Source organism: Siphateles boraxobius, unplaced genomic scaffold (genome assembly GCF_051911475.1).
Source record: "Siphateles boraxobius isolate OS27281-9 unplaced genomic scaffold, OSU_SipBor_1 6, whole genome shotgun sequence".
Taxonomy (NCBI): domain Eukaryota; kingdom Metazoa; phylum Chordata; class Actinopteri; order Cypriniformes; family Leuciscidae; genus Siphateles; species Siphateles boraxobius.
Genome location: NW_027509186.1, coordinates 31,304,382 through 31,326,822, shown reverse-complemented (window position 1 = coordinate 31,326,822; position 22,441 = coordinate 31,304,382). Strand labels below are relative to the sequence as shown.

The window sequence follows — 22,441 nt, the reverse complement described above, 5'->3', positions numbered from 1 at the left end:
ATCGGTGCATCCCTAATTATTATTGTTATAATTATTATCTCTAAAATATATGGACAAGTGTTTTTAAAAAAAAATAGTTTATTTATGACCAATATAATAATAATAACAATCATATTGTTATATCTCATTAAACAAATTATTTAATAAAACATATCCTAGATTTATAATACATATCCCATTAAAAATAATAAATAAATAAATTATAATAATAATCCATTCATACATTCTCCAAACCATTTTCCTCTTTAAACTCCCAGTAATAATAATAATAATAATTATTATTATTATTATTAATTCTAAAACATATGGATAAGTGATACTCTTTATTTTAATCGTTTATTTATGACAAATATAATAATTATTATTATTATTATTTCTAAAACATATGGACAGGTGGATACTGTTTATTTTTTATTGTTTATTTATAATAATAATAATAATAATAATAATTTGTTATATCTCTATAAACTAACTGTTCAATGAAAATATATCATAAATTAATAATACACATTACATTAAAAACATGTCCTGGGAACATTCCTTGTACTTTTGGATCATGCAAATTTGTATTTGCCACCAATTCTTCTAAATGGCTGTAAAACTCTCACATATGACAAATGAACATACAGTTTCATGATCCTTACAGTATATTTTTCAACAGCTGCTGTTTCTGTGAACTGATCTTATATATCTGTGTACCTTGACTCCCATAAATTGAGTCTATACAACCAATCAGATTGAAGCATTGTGTTTTTGTATGCGACCAGATGGTCAGTCAATGGTTCATTGGCCTGAAGCGGAGACTAGCATACAACAAGCAAACAGTTCACACTTGCGTAAAACTCAGTTAAATAATCAGTGTGTAAAAATAGTAAAAGCTAGTTAAATAGAGAACAAAAGGGTCGGAATGTAAGTTATAAGGATAATTATACAGACAGCTGGACAGTTCACCAAAAATAAGTAGTGTACTCAAAGCTTCTCATTCACACTGCATAATTAGAGCATGCCAACTGGTGAAGGAGTGAACTGCACTCCAGAAAGCGGCGCTACAATCTGCCTTACACAAATATTGGATGTAGGATATGACATGAGGGTGAATAGATGACTGAATTTTCATTTTTGTGGTTTAAGAATGCAGAATGCACTTATTCATTTTACAAAATGTAATATTGATAAATAAGAAGGATTAACTTGACAGTACAGCATCAGAGATTCTTCTATCAAAAGTTATAGAAAACATTCAAGTATACCGACTAATACATTCTGTTTTCCAACAGTTCTTATAAAAAATAGAAATGAAAGGTTGTGAAAGAAATCAATTCTTTTGTCCGTCTCATAGACGCGATGTGCTCACAAGTCCCTGTGGAGCGGATGCATATGTACGTGCAGAACCACTAACATTCTCCATCTCTACACACTTTCCTGCGGTCTCACATCATGTACAAACACACACATATTGCATATATGTATAAAATAAAGGCTTAAATACAAGATTTGAAATAGCATAGTGTGAATCAGCAGTTTCTATTAGGGCTGTATGTGAGAGCGTCTGTGAGAGTCTGCCCTGAAGTCTGCCAGACTCAAGCAAAAGCCTATCAATGATTAAAGGCCTGCAGTCGCGTTTAAGGTGTAGTGTTCGGATATCAGCCACAGGCTATCAATCCTGCTTTCTCGTACATGTGCGCGCTCAGTCACACACACATATTTACACACAGACACACACACACACACAAATATGCGAGGAGAGAGAGAGAGAGAGAGAGAGAGAGAGAGAGAGAGAGAGAGAGAGAGCGGCAGAAAGATGCTCTATTCCAAAATCTAGTGAGCTGCCTGCATAGGCAGCATGTTAAGGCATCATACGGCGCCCCCCACGCAAAGGCTGCTCCAAAAGGTACAAGGCAACTTAATTATGATGCCTTCTAAGATATGCCTACCTCATATCACATGTATCCATTGTGGAAAAGGAAATCCCAGAATGAGAGAAGGAGATATTTGAAGTTCACTTCACTAGACAAAATTAATTCATTTGTAATGACAAACTCAAAGAACACCTGAGTTAATATAATATAATATAATATAATATAATATAATATAATATAATATAATATAATATAATATAATATAATATAATATAATATAATATAATATAATATAGAACATGATTATACAGTGTATTTATATAAAATTATATTACTATATAATTACCTACTTTAAATCTATGTAAAAATATTTCATACTTAAAACCTCTACATTTAGATTTTTTGTATTTAAAATGTCATGTAGAGATAAATTAATTTAAGTGATAAAATTCATTCCATAGCAAATTTATATTTAATTTAGTATTGATGTAATACTATTGCTATTAACAGTTCAGTTACAGTTTATTAGTTACAAGTTAGTTTACAGAGTTATGTTACATTGACAATTAATTTTACTCAACATGTGTGTTTTATTCTTATGCTTAGAAGATTTTCATGATCATTTCGATAATATAATATAATATAATATAATATATTATATTTTTTATACTGCATATATATTTATATATAGGTATTTATCTATTTAAGTGATACAAATTTAAGGTGATAAATGTAATTCCCTATCAAGGGAACTCGTCGAACGCTTTGGGAACGCCCCCGGCGTGAATGCGTCTGAAGCATCTATGTCAACTAGTCCAATGGAAAGAATGAGCGTCACGGGCGGGTGACGTCATGACCAGGAAGGGATAAAAGCACATCCGGTGCAAACCAGCATTAGCTTCTGTTGCCTCAGCAAGCGATCTGTGTTATACTGTCTCTGTCTATTTATTGTTGTCTGTTGCAAATATATCTCGGAAACGTTATGGCGAAACAAATGTACAAGCAGTGTGCTTCTCCCTGCCCGCGTTATTTAAGGGGTGGGGACACACACAAGCTTTGTGTCATTTGTTTGGGAGTGGAGCATGCGGTCTCAGCCTTCGAGGGGGCTGAGTGCCAACACTGTGAAATGCTTCCGCTTCGCATGCTCCGGTCTCGCCTGTCACTCTATGACGAGAGTGGGCAGGCTCGCGATCCTCAGGGTACAGGACCCGCGTCTGCCGAGGCGGCGCGGAGAATGCATTCATGGGGATCGCAAAAGGATCTTTCGGAGGGGTTGGAGACGGGTCCGAGGGCCTTTTCTCCTTCCTTACCCGGAAGATCCAGTGCTCTCCTCCCGGTGTCGGAAGCCCGCTCTGCGTCTTCTTCTGCCCGGGGAGAGAGCCCTCCATTACTTCAGTGCTCTTCCTCCGAGGAGGTTGATGTTAAGAGTATGGAGAGTGAAAGCACACACACTGTCGAAGTAGATTCGCCATCTATTTCCCCAGCATATGATGAGCTGGTGGAGGTGATGTCTCGCGCTGTTGATAGATTAAATATTGTATGGCCAGCTGAGAAAAGGGAAGCTCGTCCCAAAAGCAAATTAGACGAGCATTTCCTTTCTTCTACCACATCATCTCCACCACGAGGCCTCCCCTTTTTTCCCGATTTGCACAATGAAATCTCTAAATCGTGGAATAAGCCGTATTCATCACGTCTTTTCAGCCCTCAAGTTAATGTGTATTCTAAAATAAGAGGGTTGAAAGAGTACGGTTATGAGGCGATGCCCCAGGCTGAACAGACACTAGCCAGCTATCTGTCAGCTGGTCCAGCATCGTCACTAAAGGCCTCAGCCCTGCCCACTAAACCACTTAAAGCAAAATTGGTTTTAGTGGGTAAAGCTTATACGGCAGCAGGTCAAGCTGGAGCATGTCTACACACTATGGCATTGCTCCAGGCTTACCAGGCTGACCTGCTGGGGGACCTGGATAACAGCGAGGGAGTTGGTCCTGACGAGGTTCGAGAACTTCGTTGGGCCACCGATCTATCTCTCAGAGCTACTAAGGAGACCGCCAGGGCAATTGGGCGGTCTATGGCAGCCCTGGTAGCTACTGAGAGGCATCTACAGTTTAATCTGGCAAATTTAAAAGAGAGAGATCGTACTTTTTTATTAGATGCTCCGCTTGAGCCTTCGGGTCTCTTCGGCGACGCAGTTCATGCGGTCGTCGAGAGATTTCAGGAATCTAAGAAGCAATCTGATGCTTTTAAAAAGTTTCACCCTCGCCGTGTCCAGCCCCCTGGGGCTGCTGGGCGTGAGCAGCCCCAGCCATCGAGCTCATCATATCGTGTGCAACAGAAAGAGAGTGTTGCGTCTCGTGCACCTCCACAGAAACACTGGAAAAAGGCGCAGCACTCTCAGTCGAAGTCTTCTATGTCGAAGCCGGATCTGAGGACCGTTCTTCAGGTGAAGAAGACTTCGGCTCAAAAAAAGAGGTCCTGATGCCACTGGCGTCAGGCCTGTGAGGACAGCCCCGACCGAAGTGAAGCGGTGTACACCTCAGTATACGGTGCCCGTTCCACTTCGGGGTCCTCACGAGACCGTTCTGCCAACCCTGCCACCCACGGTGCTTCAGGGCCAGTGTTGGGGGTAACTTATTACAAGTAACTTGAGTTACGTAATCAGATTACTTTTTCAAGTAACTAGTAAAGTAACGCATTACTTTTTCAATTTACAACAAAATATCTGAGTTACTTTTTCAAATAAGTAACGCTAGTTACTTTTTCACATTTATTGACTGACAGCTCTCCTGTCCCCATGTTGAGAGAAATAAAGTGAGGTGTTGTGTGCATTTGCATTGAACATGCATTTACTCATCTCACTTGCACAAAAACATTCAGTATTCCTCAAAATGAATAAAAACAGTCAAATGCAATATCAGAATTTTGTGCAAAAGTTTTATAATTAACTATGTTAAATTACACAAATATACTTTATGTATTTAATCTCACTTTATAAACCAATGTCTTTGCTGCTGACCTACAATGATCTAATTCAACCATACTAATAAGCAAAAATGACTTTAGATTAGGTTTAGAAATAAGAGTGTTGAACTTCCTTCTCCTGTATCCTATTGTTATTTAATCAAGAACAGCAGCAGCTGAAAGGTTTGTTTGAGCGGCGCCCTCTACTGTACAGTAGTAAATATGCATTTCCTTCAGCCTGAGGCTTATTCATTTAACTTTTGATGTGAAAGGGCCTTAACAATTGGCAAAAATAGATTGTTTTAGCTGTTATTAAAAAACAAACAAACAAGCCCTTGAAGGTGAGAAAAAGTAACGCAAAATTAATGTAACGCATTGCTTTCCATAAAAAGTAACTAAGTAACGAACTTAGTTACTTTTTTGGGGAGTAACGCAATATTGTAATGCATTACTTTTAAAAGTAACTTTCCCCAACACTGTTCAGGGCGCAGCAGTCTCCAGCGAGTCGCTGATGCTATGCTGCGGCACTGCATCAGTTTCGCACCCTCTGAGGGGGGTTCTAGAGCAGCCAGTTCAGGTAGTTCCTGCCATTATGTTTCAGCCTCCAGAACTGGCCGTCTCGTTAACGCCAGAGACCAGCCTCGAGAGGCTGGTTCCCTTAGTAGATTTTCTGGCAGCTCGGAAGCTACTGCCAAATATTTCTCGGTGGGTCCTGCGGATTGTAGAGAAAGGATACAGAATCCAATTTGGTTCTCGTCCTCCTCGATACAACGGGGTGTTGCTCACAGTGGTGCATCCCGAGCAGGCTCTGGTAATGGAGCAAGAGGTAAAGGCCCTGTTAGCGAAGGAAGCTATAGAACAGGTGTACTCACTCGACCGAGAGTCGGGTTTTTACAGCCGTTATTTCATTGTTCCAAAAAAGGATTGGAGGGTTGCGTCTCATTTTACATCTTCGTCTGTTAAATCGGTCAGTACAAAAACTCAAGTTCAAGATGCTGACACTCAAACAGATCGTGACTCAAATCAGATCCGAGGACTGGTTTGTCATGATAGATCTGAAGGACGCTTACTTTCATGTCTCCATCCTCCCTCAGCACAGGAAGTTCCTAAGGTTTTCTTTCGGGGGCAAAGAATACCAGTATCGGGTTCTTCCTTTCGGTCTAGCTTTATCACCCCGCACGTTCACGAAATGCGTAAATGCAGCTCTAGCCCCGCTCAGGCTACAGGGCATACGTATCGCGTCCGCTTTGCAAACTGGCGCACCATCTGGGGAAGGTACTCTCCCTGAGGGCAGTGTATATTCCTGGGGACCAGAATATTGGAGCAGACATCCTGTCGAGGCAGGAGCTGAGGCCAGGGGACTGGAGACTCCACCCCGAGGCAGTGGAGAAAATTTGGGAGTTTTACGGCCGAGCAGAGGTGGATCTGTTTGCGTCTCAGCACACGACGCATTGTCCACTGTGGTTCTCCCTTACTCACCCAGCCTACTCACCCAGCCATAAGCCTACTTCTAGTAGCACCACGCTGGCCAAGTCGGATCTGGTTTACCGACCTGATCCATCTCTTAGACGGTCCTCCCTTGGAGATCCCGATCAGGAGAGACCTTCTGTCTCAGGCCGGGGGCACAATATTTCGGCCTCGACCAGAGATTTGGAACCTGTGGGTTTGGCCTTTGAGGGGGCCCAATTAATAGAGAGTGGTCTTTCAACTGAGGTGGTTGAGACCATTCTAAGCTCCAGAGCTCCAGCTACTAGGAAATTATATGCGCTTAAGTGGAGAGTTTTTTCTGTATGGTGTCACCGACATCAGTGGGATCCGGTTAACTGTTCTGTGAACACAGTACTCAAGTTCCTGCAGGAGCGTTTTACATCAGGTCTATGTCCTTCCACGCTCAAGGTCTACGTGGCGGCCATTGCGGCTTACCACGCTCTTGTGGGGGGTACATCTTTGGGTCGAGACCCCCTGATTACACGTTTCCTTCGTGGCACACTGAGGCTGAGGCCTGCAATTCGCACTAAGGTGCCAGCTTGGGATCTTGCTATAGTACTAGAAGGCCTGTCTAGGGCTCCATTCGAGCCCTTAGATTCGGTTTCAGAGAAATTTTTTACCCTTAAGACTATCTTTCTGCTAGCTATTTCGTCCCTAAAGAGAGTTGGAGATCTTCAGGCCCTTTCGGTTTCCCCCACCTGCCTTGAGTTTGCACCGGGGATGGTCAAGGGTTTCCTATATCCAAAACAGGGATACGTCCCTAAGGTGCCGACCTTGATTCCGAGGCCTATTGTGCTACAGGCTTTCTGTTCTCCTCCTTTTACTTCTGCGGACCAGGAAAGGCAGAACCTCTTGTGTCCAGTGCGAGCACTGGACACTTATGTTCATCGGACTTCTTCATGGAGGAAGTCCGACCAGTTATTTATTTGCTTTGGATCTCCTAAGAAAGGTCTTCCTGCTTCTAAACAGACGGTTAGTAAGTGGATAGTTGAGGCTATTTCACTTGCATACGAGTATTCTGACCAGCCATGTCCTTTGGTGGTCACAGCTCACTCTACTAGGGGTATGGTGGCTTCTAAAGCCTTATTATTTGGGGTTTCTCTTCAAGACGTTTGTGATGCGGCAGGCTGGTCCTCACCGCTCACATTCGTTAGGTTTTACAGCTTAGACCTGGATGCTGCCCCAGGTTCTCAGGTGCTTAGTGCTTAGCTACAACAGTCTGACACTCAGTTACTTGTAAGTCTGGCGTTTTGGGTATTCTCTTTCCCAAAGCGCTCGACGCATCGCGAGTTCCCTCGATAGGGAACGTCTTAGGTTACGTCTGTAACCATAGTTCCCTGAGAAAGGGAATGAGACGATGCGTCACCCTGCCATACTTCCTGCATCCCTGTGATCGGCTTGCTTCGGGCAATTTTTCGAAGCTAATGCCGGTTTGCACCGGATGTGCTTTTATCCCTTCCTGGTCATGACGTCACCCGCCCGTGACGCTCATTCTTTCCATTGGACTAGTTGACATAGATGCTTCAGATGCATTCACGCCGGGGGCGTTCCCAAAGCGTTCGACGCATCGTCTCGTTCCCTTTCTCAGGGAACTATGGTTACAGACGTAACCTGAGACATTCTATATGACACTTAGATTTAATTCTATAATAATAATAATAATAATAATAATAATAAACTATTAATATTAATAGTCAATTTATAGTTTAGCTTAGTATCATGCTAACACCAAAGATCTATTGAAGTTAAGTCGAGTATCAGAGTGGCTATGAAGAGTTTTCCAAATCAGTCACTTCTGAGTATCCATGACAGTAAGATGCTGCTAAGATATCTGTCTAAGGCAGCAGACAGTGAGGCAGCGCACTAGGTATTGGAACAAAGCCCTATATTAACACAAAAAAAAGGAAGATGGGAAGAACAGAGAGACGAGTCAAGCCAAAAGAAAAACATAGAGAGTTTCAGAGACAGACGCAGGAGTTTCTTTGCCATGCCTTCCTGCCTCCCTAAATCTTTCCCAATGCAGCATTTGGCCAATTACGAGGAGAATACAGGCAGAACAGCACACTTCACAGCTTTCGAGTGTGTCTGCAGCCCCATGGGAATCGAAAGAGAGAGGTAGGAATAGGAATCCACAAAAACCTCCCTCCCTTATCATTTCTCGCTCTCTCTCCACACCCCAATTCTTCTCCAAATGATCCTATAGTGACACGATTCTATTTTAGCAAGATCACACATCTCTAATTAGGACACAATTGGCTGGGAGAGAAAGCAGCTCAAGTAACAGCACCACAGGAAGGACTCACAAGCACCTGTTGGCACAAACCTTTCTATGATCTCACATGCCAAACACTCCAAAAAACAAACAGGCTTCATGAGGCCTTCAAACTAATCATGCAAAAGCATTTTAGCAGCACCTCTCACATAAAGAAAATTCCACATGCCTGGTCTGACGTGTGTCTGTAAAATAAAAAAAATAAAAAAGCTTAAGAAAGACAGATGCACATTTAGCAAGTCAAGCAGTCATTAGGTCACCAAATGGAGATCATTTCAGCACCATCATCCTGCACCTCTTTTGACTTGTCCCTCAGTTGAAAAAAAATGCATATAGCCTACATTTACATTTAAATATTTTAAATATACAAAATTTTAAATATTAAATATGAAAATAGATTATTTACACAGAATATACCATGAATATGTGCCTTACACTACAGAAAACCACACACAATAGCGTCTCCTAAACCAAACTAGCTTTAAAATAGAACATAAGAAGCACCTCATTAAGTTCTGCTGCAGTGTGGATGGATTTTGCACAAACAAATGACACATTCCACATGCAACCCCCCTCCTGAGCTAGGCTTCATTACTGGTACATCTTTGCCTAATCTTTTTTGTTATTTTTTAGGTTGCCCGCATGCTGCACCCCACTTCTTGACCATGACAAATGGGATGGAATCCTGCTTTTAATAACCCCCTTCATCAAACTACCACAGACACACACAAATGTCCATGTATGGTCACACATAATAAACAGACAGCATTTGTATTTTTGGGTTAGGAATAAAACCAGTCAAGTACCAATGTTAGCGATAGATAGATAGATAGATAGATAGATAGATAGATAGATAGATAGATAGATAGATAGATAGATAGATAGATAGACAGACAGACGGACGGACGGACGGACGGACAGACAGAAAAAATATAGACAGAAAGAGATGGATGGATGGATGGACGGATGGATGAATAGATACAGATCCCAAACTTTTGATAAAAGGCACAAATACCCTAGCTGGAGAAAAAGGAGCTCATTATCAGCAAACTGGGATCGATACAGACCAATATAAGTACATATACATACAAGGCAACGAATACACAATAAAACAGAAAATGAAAGAAAAGGCATTGCTGTATCGTACAGGCCTCAGTACTATGACCAATCAGTGGGCTGAGTTGCATAACAGACCTTAAACAGAACGACACTGTGAAGGGAGAGGAGGATCAGCTTTTGGTGCATAATAAAACCTGATCTATGGTTGCGGTACAGTCAGTATGACATGCACACACCCTTACACACAAACCAAGACTGTAAGACTCATGGAGACATAGAGGTCTAGTGATGAAAGCAAACAGTGTGATGCAGCAGTTACACAAAGAGTATCCTGCATCCCAAAATTAATGCCATTATCAAACCATTCGTTGAATGTATACAAAAGCAAATCCACCACAAAAGGAGTAAAATCAACACAAAACACACACAAGCACCAGCATGAAGATTCTTTACACACGACAGTCACCGTGTGACTTTTCTGCTCTCCAACTTTCATTGAATTAATGGAAACTGTAAACATTTTAAAATCAATAATTCTACTGCAGAACCCTGGGATTGTGAATCCAGAGGAACCTCATCAATATATATGATACCTTTAACACTGAATGCTTGTGTACTCTCTCTCCTTATATATATACTATATCTCCTTAGCTATGTGTATATTTGTAAAGAAAAGAAAAGATCTTTGTGCTTTGTTACTTCTGATAAGAAACAAAGTCTCAGTTTTCAAATTCTGTGCATCTAAAGTAACAATCTCTACCAGCGACATCAGCAAGTAAAGTTACATCAGGACTCCACGTCTCTCTTGCCTCCCCTGAGCCCATTGACTTTTAACAAACTCCCTAAAGTGTGTGGTGGGTTTGGTGGGGAGTAATTGAGAATGAATGGGGGAAAGTCACGTGAGAGGAGGCAAAGCGCTGTGATTGGATACGATTGGTTATGGTTGAATATAAATGGTTCATGCAATAAATCCCACCTCGTTTTTGTACGCGTTGGAGAATCTGTCTTTTTTAAATGAACAAAATTATGGCATTAATGGGAAGACTATAATTTAAAAAATAAATAAATAACTCAGATATCACCGCTTTAAGTCATGCCAAAATCAAACTTGAAATGTCCTGAAAACATGATGAATGTGTTTTTTTTATTTTTATGAGCAATCAGCTTGGTGAAATTAAAGGTACATCGTGTCAGTGTTTACCGAGCTTGATGACTGGTGAAAATAAGTTGACTGTTAGAAAGACAAGCTGAGCATTAGTTCACAAATAAAATAAATTGTTTAATTTTTTACAGTTAGTTGTTTTTTTGTAATAAATGTAAAAATGCTTAAAACACTAAATTGATGAGATTTAAACTTGGTTTTAATAAAAATTACATTTTATAGTTAATGAATACAAAATAGAATTGTATTTGGTTTCTCTTTTTTTATGGAATGTTTATTTAACCAGGAAAATGTGACAACATTAAGTGTAACTGGGACATGAATTTAGGACTTTGCCTCGTCATTTTAGAACACCACTGCACGCCATATACGGGTCCTTCTCAAAAAATTAGCATATTGTGATAAAGTTCATTATTTTCCATAATCTAATGATAAAAATTAAACTTTCTTATATTTTAGATTCATTGCACACCAACTGAAATATTTCAGGTCTTTTATTGTTTTAATACTGATGATTTTTGCATACAGCTCAAGAAAACCCAAAATTCCTATCTCAAAAAATTAGCATATTTCATCCGACCAATAAAATAAGTGTTTTTATACAAAAAAAGTCAACCTTCAAATAATTATGTTCAGTTATACACTCAATACTTGGTCAGGAATCCTTTTGCAGAAATGAATGCTTCAATGCGGCGTGGCATGGAGGCAATCAGCCTGTGGCACTGCTGAGGTGTTATGGAGGCCCAGGATGCTTCGATAGCGGCCTTAAGCTCATCCAGAGTGTTGGGTCTTGCGTCTCTCAATTTTCTCTTCACAATATCCCACAGATTCTCTATGGGGTTCAGGTCAGGAGAGTTGGCAGGCCAATTGAGCACAGTAATACCATGGTCAGTAAACCATTTACCAGTGGTTTTGGCACTGTGAGCAGGTGCCAGGTCGTGCTGAAAAATGAAATCTTCATCTCCATAAAGCTTTTCAGCAGATGGAAGCATGAAGTGCTCCAAAATCTCCTGATAGCTAGCTGCATTGACCCTGCCCTTGATAAAACACAGTGGATCAACACCAGCAGCTGACATGGCACCCCAGACCATCACTGACTGTGGGTACTTGACACTGGACTTCAGGCATTTTGGCATTTCCTTCTCCCCAGTCTTCCTCCAGACTCTGGCACCTTGATTTCCGGATGACATGCAAAATTTGCTTTCATCCGAAAAAAGTACTTTGGACCACTGAGCAACAGTCCAGTGCTGCTTCTCTTAGTGCTGGGCGGTTTGACCAAAAATGTATATCACGTTTTTTTTCAAAATTATGCCAGTTTTCCGGTTTATGACGGGGTTTTTTTTCATGCATAATCAGGTGTTCAAAGCATTTTCTACTGGTTGAGAGAGGAATTACTGCAGTAAATTGACTTAGGATGGTCTATTTTACTCTCATTAGTGAATATTGTAGAATAAAATAGAGCCCAGTATAACCAAAAATTGTTATTTCTTAACGTTCTAATAACGTTCTTATAACCAGGAAATAACGTTAATACAACATTTATATTCCAGGAGAATTGTACGTTCTAATGACGTTTGAATGATGTTCTTATAACCAAGCAAGAACGTTAATACAACGTTTATATAACGGGAGAATTGAACGTTTTTATAACGTTTTGAAAAATGTTCTTATAACCAAGAAATAACGTTAATACAACGTCTAAAAAACTGGACATTTTGAATGTTCCTAGAACATTCTGAAATAACGTTAACGTTTTTATAACTTAATGGGAACGTTATGAAAACGTTCTTATAACCTAAAATTGTTAGCTGGGGAAGAGGAGATATTCGCGATTGCACTGAACACGTTTTAAGTGCAGGATTCTCTGAGCGAGCCCAGAGAAAATAGACCTATTTTAACAAGAGCAGCGTGTATCTGAGAGCGCGGCACATTATATTCCGCCCGCGAGCAGAGAGATTCGCGCTCGCACATTATATTAATGTACTTTCGCGCTACAATAATGCGCTCAGCATCCATCGTCCATGTAACGTAACAGAGCACTGCTGTTTGTTTACCCTCACTCGTTGCTGCTTAGAAGTGCAACATTGTAAAGGGTCCGTCTGAAACAGTGTCGCACAGCGTAACATTCGTTCCGAACGTTGTGTAATTAAATACACCGGTATGGCGGTTTATTCAAAATCAATATCGTGACGAAAATATAAACAGGTTTTCGGTTTGAACCGGTTTACCGCCCAGCACTAGCTTCTCTGTAGCCCAGGTCAGGTGCTTCTGCCGCTGTTTCTGGTTCAAAAATGGCTTGACCTGGGGAATGCGGCACCTGTAGCCCATTTCCTGCACACGCCTGTGCACGGTGGCTCTGGATGTTTCTACTCCAGACTCAGTCCACTGCTTCCGCAGGTCCCCCAAGGTCTGGAATCGGTCCTTCTCCACAATCTTCCTCAGGGTCCGGTCACCTCTTCTCGTTGTGCAGCGTTTTTTGCCACACTTTTTCCTTCCCACAGACTTCCCACTGAGGTGCCTTGAAACAGCACTCTGGGAACAGCCTATTTGTTCAGAAATTTCTTTCTGTGTCTTACCCTCTTGCTTGAGGGTGTCAACGATGGCCTTCTGGACAGCAGTCAGGTCGGCAGTCTTACCCATGATTGCGGTTTTGAGTAATGAAACAGGCTGGGAGTTTTTAAAAGCCTCAGGAATCTTTTGCAGGTGTTTAGAGTTAATTAGTTGATTCAGATGATTAGGTTAATAGCTCGTTTAGAGACCCTTTTCATGATATGCTAATTTTTTTTGGGGGGGTTTTCATGAGCTGTATGCCAAAATCATCAGTATTAAAACAATAAAAGACCTGAAATATTTCAGTTGGTGTGCAATGAATCTAAAATATATGAAAGTTCAATTTTTATCATTGCATTATGGAAAATAATGAACTTTATCACAATATGCTAATTTTTTGAGAAGGACCTGTATATAATACTACACATTTTACACAATTGTTCAAACAATTTGTTAAAATATTATTTTTTTAAATAGTTTTTGGTCCAAAATTCTTTTCATATAAGGAAATTTACATGTACATGTCAGAAAGAAAGTGAAGATAATAAAAATAAAAGAACAATGAGAGAAAGAAAAAGAAATGTTCATTTTCTCATGCATTTTCCTAAGGCCCCAGTCTAGCCAAGCAGCCCTCGGCCCTCTTCTTAATACAGAATAGCAAATGAGGCAGAACGCAGTAAAATACAACACTACTGTCTGGTCTAATATATATGCCAAATCATAGAGAATTCAGCAAGTCTCTCTCTTTCTCTGATTTAATGAACCTCCTTACCCCTCCATATGGAGAAACTCCAAACTCCACTGCCTCCCCTCCCTTCCCCGCTCTAGATGTACATATAACAACCAATTCTTTATAGAGAGAGTCTGGCTGGCCAGTCTCCATGGCAACACCATCACTAGGCAACGGCCACTGCTCTTCCTGCTTTGTTTCGGAGCAGACAGGAGTGCAACTGTGGCAGGTAGCGACCGGGGCCTAGCGGAGCGCAGAGTGGAGACAGGTAAACTCATACGAAGAAGTATACTTGAGCTTTTGCCGAAATTGCCTGAGTCTAGCATAAAATTAGACTTTACTTGAGTCATTTTTATATAACGCATTACCAAGGTAGCAACTGTAAAGACAGTTATAATACGCTGCAATAGTTACCAGTTCATTTTTAAAGAGTATGAATAGCTAAAACATTATGTTTTTATGTTTAAGGTCAAAATGAAATAAAATTTTACTCTACTTTCTTAATGCATGTTTCTTCGTTTTATTGGGAACTATTTTTTATTGTGAAATATATTACCGGGAATGATTTGCTGACTTTATTCAAAATTTAGTTACATGTTCTGCATGCCACTTAATCGGTGTTGATTACTTGATAGTGTTAACCAATAGCCAAATAAATGTACTAAATTCTAGAATTATAATGAGGGTATTATACAAGAGAATATTTATCAGATGTTTTATAATGCATTCAAAATACCTTTATAATCCACTATATATTATAGAGAGTTAAGGATAAATGTTACCACTAAGGCATTCAAGCCTTAGAAAAATCTATAACGTCTATTGACATCATCATCACGGTATACATATTTAAATATGAAACACAAATACTTATAAAATAACCATTAGTTGTAAATAAAAATAATATATGAGAAACAGCCTGTATGAGATTTATGTTACGCCATCTAGTATTGTTTAAAGTCTCTTTAAGGCATTATGCTATTCGTTGTTTCTTTACTTTAACCAAGATGATTTTTGGCATCAGTTTATTGCAATTGGTTGTTGTGCTGCTGTTGATGATAAGTTCAGCCTCCTCTCGTTCCCAGGTGTGCTGATATGCCATTATTATTTGTGCCGTGATTCAGCCTCACAATCACGATTCCTCTCGTACAAACAGCATGAGGGAATTCATCTGAAGAAGGGAGTCATTCCGAGCTTTCAGAGCAGTTTGCTTACCAGTCATAATCACTGCAATTGTTCATAAAAAAAGAGTATGTGATTACTCAGGTGTGTGTGCATGTGTCACATGTGGAGGAGAAAAATAAAAGCAAGGAGAAGAGGGGAGAGGGAAAATACATTTTAAACAGACAGAAAGAAAGATCAAATCTGACCTTCAATGCAATGAAAAACAACCCCCACTACCATCTCTACCAAAAAATAACAGCAGTACCCCTTCAACTGTCCTCCTGCTGACCGCTTGTCTCCACAAACCTCAGTCTGAATCTCAGTGTACAGTCTAGTTTATTTGTCTAGTAACAATGGCCAATATCTAGGAGAATTATGTCATTTTTTATATAAATTAGTTCTGAACATTTCTACCACGTCGCAAATGATGAAGTGTGCTGCTGCCTAAAAACATTCAGTGGAAGAATCCTTTTTATCTTTTTTTTATAAAATAGCCCACTTTTTTGTCTCACAAAAGTAGAGGTATTATGGTTAAATAAAACTAAAATGAAACTATTTGTTAACTGGAATTAAGCTGAAATACAATAAAAAAATAAATATTAGGCTCCTTGAAAAGGTTGCCTTGAAATGAAATGCACTTTTATGGTCTTCAAATTTTCTCCAGCCATTCACTTCCATTATAACGCTTGGAAGAGCCAGGACATTTTTTAATTTAACTCCGATTTTATTTGTCTGAAAGAAGAATGTCGTATACACCTAGGATGGCTTCAGGGTGTGTAAATCATGGGCTAATTTTCATTTGTGGGTGAACTATCCCTTTAAGTTAAAGCACAAAATTTTATAATTGGAAATAAATAAGAAATGAACTAAAAATAAAAAAGTTATTAAAATTACAAAAACACAAAAAATTATATAAACAATACTAAAATTATGTTTAAAAAAAGTAGAAATGATTAAAGGTACACTATTTAACTTTTGGCCCTCTAGCGGTTAAAAACAAAATTGCATGCATTTTGCAGAAGAACATTATTTTGGTTGTGCTTCGGCTCTGCATGACAGTGCGAATGAATATGGTTGTCCCAATAATAAAAACAAAAAAGTAATAAAAACGCCATCTATGCGTGCGTCACCTTTACATTTCAAATCCCTCAGTTCTCGCCATCTCCAAAATGCCAAGTCAATGTTGATTCTTGTTTTATTACGAGGTCTGTCACATTCTCCCTTTGCCAGCAAAATCTCCTCTGTTCAGTGTTTTTTTTAATTGGGTGATTCGCCAGAGCCGAGTTCGAGATTTAGCAGCTCCGTGTCGACCTTTCTCGCTCGCTGTGACAACTAACCTCTGCCACTCACACACCATACGCGTCAAAGTCACCGGAGCAACTTTTCTCTATTTATGGATATGACAAGACGCACAGGCGAGTGAAGTATGTATGCATTTTTCCATGAAAACCATCACTCTAAAATATAAACACTTATGGTAATAATTTAACTTATGGTAATTGGTAATAATAGGCGTACCAAGTTACATGTTAAAACACATTTTGGAAGAAGTATTCTTGATGTATTGACTCCTTATTTGAATCTTGTTACTTTTGAACAACAAAAATTACATAGTGTAGGCCTACCTTTAAACATTTAAAGACTTAAAGGTCTCTCTTATCTCTTCTATAGCCTACCTACAAATCCACAGTTTATTTTCTACATGTAAAACAATGCAACAACTTATATTTATACTATTATCACACACAATGTAGTGCAATTCAGTTATTTTGTTATGTATTTTGTCATGTTCTGACAGTGTAGTCTGCACTGATTCAAATTTAAATTTGAAAAAGTATTTTACAGTAACAAAGTAGGGTTAAATCTATCTATCTATCTATACAAAACAGTTACTTATCTGTTTATTTTTGATTAAATAAATGCAGCTCACCATCGCCAGAATTTAAAACAATGTAAATGCCACTGAATTTTAATGTATGATTTAGATGTATGCTTAAAATGGTACTATTATGCTCATTTACAAGTTCATAATTTTGTTTTTGTTTTTTTATACATAATTTAATGTTCAAAAATGAATTATTTTTCTTACAATTTACATTGTTGCAGCACTTGTTTTCACCTGCTGTCTTAATTGATTTTAGTTTCCGGCTCTTTAAAACCCGCCTCCCGAAAAGCGCAGTGAGCTCTGATTTGTCAATGAGTTAAGAAAAATCCATGTAATTTAAGACATGTTCTTTGACCAAATGTTTTAACGTAAAAATTCGCTATTCACACAAATCTATCTTGTTTTTCTGGATGTTTCAATAGCTGGAAAACGACAGAAGGTGTAGTCTCCACTGATTTCAATTCAAAATTCAGAAAAAGTATTTTTTTTGTAAGAAAGGAGGGTTAAATCTTCTAAAATGCTGGCTGTTTTTAACAGCCAAACATTATGTGAGAGCAGAGTGCGTGTATATGTGTGTGCGTGTGGGGGAGGATTTTAACTAGAACTCTCAAATCACGAAATCCAATTTTCAGGTGCACATCTAGAGGGTCGACCTCAAATGCAAACAGCGATCCCCCCACCCCCCCACCCACCATCTACCCCTCTACCCTTTTCCCTATACACATTGACACAGACAGCACCCCTCCCCCACGCCCTGCTGGACAGCCCCCAAAACCCCCTCCGTCCGACCAGCAGCACCACAACACTATATGAAAAAGAATATGAGCAGGCATGAATTTTAATGCAGTCACTCATCTCAGCCAAGCAGCCTCACTTCTGCAGTGGAAATAAATAAAGAGGGGGAAAAATACAGAGAACTGATAGATGAATCTTAAATCAAAAGGAGACAGAGGAGAAAGCATAGGCATAAAGACAAGGGTGGTGGAAAAAAAGAGAGAAAGCGAGAAAGGGATAGCAAAAACTAGAAAGGAGAAAGAGAGAGCAAGAATGAGAGGTGAAATCTCATCTCTTGGCTGAATAATCTGTCATTCATCAAACTGATAGAACAGAGAGAGGTAGCACAGCCGTAAAACGAAATAACGGCAGAGGATGAGAATTTTGGATTTGGTCTGGCTCCAATTCACCATCTTGAGTTGGGTGGCCCTAGTTATCGTGCCTACATCTACATCGTTCTCTTTTGGTCTAAATATTGCATGAATAATGCATGGATCTAGGTTTCATTAAAACCTCTCCTATTAATAATATCGCTCGTGGTGACGTATAGGAATACAGGGTGTGTGTGTGTGTGAAATGAGAAAACGTACCTTCCTCCAGACACTCACGTTTGTGCTCTGTCTGAAAAATCCTGCAATATTGAACACGGCCCTAATTTTCTACACTTTTCTTTATAACCAGCTTTCGAAACCAAAAAGCCAGTGGCGGTGAGGGGTAAACAGAGCGATGGGCAGGCCAATTCAGCCAAGCACTCAGCCAGATAACTCTGGGAGGCAAATGGGCATGATTTCACAAGGACACTGCAATGAGGTCACTGTTACCTTGTCTTTGTCAGGCAAAAGGGCTATAGACCGAACACAACAAAGCCATAAACAAGTGGTGGAAGATCTCGCTACTGATACTGTCACATGACTTTAGCATGATACACTGTGCACTGCAAAACAAAGCCTTTTCCAAATCTGTATTTGTGTCTCATTTAAAAATCTAAAAACCAAAAATGTACAAAAACAAGCTAAATTTTACATGTGTAGTACAACTGTGGAGGACTTATTTTTAACAAATATATCTTGGCAAACTGTTTTTTTGTTTTGTTGTTGTTGTTGTTTTTACTACTCTAATTACTACTCTAATTATTAATTTGTTTTTGAAAGAAAGAAATAATTTTTAACCTGTATTCAGCGAGGACACATTAAATCAATCATAAAAAAATATTTTTCAAATAACCTTACTATTCATCAAAGAATCCTGAAAAAAAAGTATCACATTTTCCACAAAAATATTAAGCAGCGCAACTGGTTTCAATATTGATAATCAGAAATGTTTCTTGAGCAGCACATCAGCATATTAGAATGATTTCTGAAGGATCATGTGACCCTGAAGATGGGGTAATGATACTGATACTGAAAACACACCTTGCATCAAAGGAGTAAATTATACTGTAAAAATATATAAAAATAGAGAAATACAAGTAATTTGAGATATATTCTCTGATGACACATTTTGCTAAAAAATTTAGCTTCTCATAAATTTAAATGTATCTTGTTTTCAGGATGTTCAGACATTTTTGCTGCAAAACGACCAAATACTGATCACGAAAACTGCTGTGTGACTCATTGTAATGCATGTGTGAGATGGTTAATACCCTTTTCCACCAAAATGGTGCTGGTGCTCAGGGACGTCTCTCAGAATTTTACCACGTTTCACTGATTTTAGAGACAAACGATGAAGTAACTATGTTAAAACGTAATCTTTCCAAAGACAAAAAAGACAACCAGTTTTTAACCGTTGGTTGTTTTTTTGGGGGTTTTTTTCAGATAGGCTGATTTTTTGCATATCAGAATCAAATTCATTTAGTTTGAACAGAAAAAAAAACAATCTTATTTTTACAAACTCAATCCAAATCATTTTTTTAAATGTCTCAGTCCACTGGATTTCAAATCATTGTGCTCTTTTTGTCATTGGCCATTGCAGGTTTTGGAAACTGTAAATGCATGAATGTGTAAAAAATACCTCGGGACATCAGCACCGTGGTGAGATGTAACAAAAAAACATGAGAAGATGCAAAATTTCCAGTTTTCCATCTTGTTTTTCCACATTGACAGTTACTATTTATTGTTCGATGAGGAAGTCTCTTGCCATGGTTCTGACTGATTATTTAATTAGTAGCTGAATTAGATATGGATATTGACAACGTCTCAACAAATGGATCAAATTTCATCATTTGCGAAATGACAAAGCGGACACTGAATCCAAATCGGATTTGTGTGCAGTGTGAATGAACACAAGGTTTTTTTCAGAAGTCTTTTGCTTTGTTCATGTTGTGTCGTAATTACCATAATTATAAGATTTTAGTGTGTTAACATCTTCAGAACCAGATATTTGTTTCTATGGAAACCCATAGAACGCCAAATGGATCCAGGCTTTGATGTTGATGACAAAATACTTAATAACGATGTTAATTCACCACAATGCTTTAAAAACAAAGAAGGAAGAAAATGATTAATATTATTATAATATTCAATATATAATGAATAAAAATCATAGCAATCAATTCACACATATTTGTAAATAAAATCTTTTTATTTCAGACAGATGGGGAAAATAAAGTGGCTGGAGTAGCTTTGCAGCACAACAAAAGTAGGAACAAAAAAGGACAAAACAGGATGTCAGCTGCTGCATTGGGCACTTCCAGTTAGCTTTGTTGGTTATAATGAACGATCTAGTTCTGTCATGAGTTGTTGTTTTGGAAACTTTAAGTGGTATCCCGCCCCTGGTCCCTGGCGATAATGGTGCCTGGTTTAAGACCAGCAGAGTCAATTACGTCCAGGCCAGAACCACCTTTAATTCATTGGAAATGCATGGAACAGGGCCAGATTGAACAGCGGCTCCAGCACCAGCACCGGGTCAGTGGAAAAGGGGTATGAGAGTGGGTTAACCGTGTTAGAATAGTTTTACTCTATGGGTTGTGGTATGAGTGTGTAATCCATGGCTGAGGCTGATGCTGGGCTCACGTTTGTGGTTGTTCTTGCGTTGGAAGGGCAGTGTGTGCCGCTCGGAGTCTTCCTCACCCTCCTCGTCTGCCAGGTGTGTGTGAGTGTAATGGTAACTCAAACCTGGACGGTTCTTGTAGCGCTTCCCACAAACTAAACACAGAGGAACACACAAGGAAACAAAAAGACAACAAAACTGTAAGAATGTGTACACGAGTTTGGTTAATCTTGTTATGAACAAAAAGTATGAATTATGAGTATCATTATATTTATATAATTTTTTTATTATTGTTGTTGTTGTTATTATATATTGTCAATCATTTTAATTCATGTAGTATTATAATTTAGTAATAAATATTCAAACTATATTAGTATAATAATAGCAATTATATACACAATTATATTTTATCATTATCATCACTAATTTGTTTGTTTAATTTAATTAAATACGTATTATTTTGTACACTAAAAGCTATTATATAAATATTGTATTATAATATTTATTAATTTATATTATTATTAATTTGATATAATTTAATAATTACAATTAAATTAACTTCAACTTAAAAATGTATTATATTTAGTTTATAATAAATATAATACATTTTTATTTAAATAAATATTTTATCCATCCTCATTCATGTACATAAACATTCCCGCCATTATTGCCCATGAGAAAAGATACAGTTTAAGATAACAGTAGAGAATATTGTCACACCATGCAAGATAAGTCGCCACAATGGGGATATTCAAATTAATTAACCAATAATACCATTGATTAGCTCTACCAAACTTGGATGTCTTTTTTTTCCAGTAATAAACAAACATTGTTAAGTTGTTTTGATTGATACTGTGAAGCAGCTTTGATACAATCTGTATTGTGAAAAGCGCTATATAAATATATTTGACTTGACTTGACTTGACAATGAAACTTGACATTAAAAATCCCATTATCAGGGGAATTGCATTGTACATGTTTATATGACTATATTTGTAGTTCTACGACTCCTTCCCCAATGCTGGGTTCGGTAGTGAATATAGAGTTATATTCTGTGTTCAGTTGTTTCGTGCATGATACTCACTGTCACACACATATGGCTTGTCTCTATCCTCTAGGGATGTTGGGTCCTGTCTCTTTCTCATCCCCCCAACACCACATGCCTGGACAAAAATTACATGTAAACACACACAGATTAATTTACTGTTCCCGACCAGTCGATTTTACACAGGTGCAGCTAGAAAACCATTGTTATTTTGGCCTTGCGGCGTGGCACACCCCCCACTTCCTTCATCAAGCTTTAAGCAAATCCTCTTACACAGCATTAATTACACCTAGCACACAATTATCACAGCATCTCTTCTACACACTGCCAGCTAACTATGTGGGGTGTGAGAGATCTTAGAGGAAGAAGTGTGCCCCAATTAACAGCGCAGAAGGTGACAGAATCTAGGGAGTGAATCGGAGACAACCTTGTATGTATTTCTGCTAGACTACAATACTTTAAGTCGCATGTATTTCTGCCAGGGTCGTGCACGGCACACTATACATC

General features: G+C 38.6%; 1 protein-coding gene across 2 annotated transcripts in view; it reads right to left on the bottom strand.

The window, feature by feature from the left end:
* dpf1 (double PHD fingers 1) overlaps nucleotides 1-22,441 on the bottom strand; it is a 58,843-nt gene that overhangs the window by 9,379 nt on the left and 27,023 nt on the right. Inside the window, exons 7-8 of one of the 2 annotated variants that reach the window (XM_077208936.1) lie at nucleotides 21,974-22,052; nucleotides 20,913-21,044 (exon numbers count right to left, since the gene is read on the bottom strand). In XM_077208936.1, the coding sequence (XP_077065051.1) occupies nucleotides 20,913-21,044; nucleotides 21,974-22,052 (211 nt within the window). Of the gene's footprint in view, nucleotides 1-20,462; nucleotides 21,045-21,973; nucleotides 22,053-22,441 lie in introns of those variants that run through there. The other variant, XM_077208937.1, reaches the window with a different exon arrangement.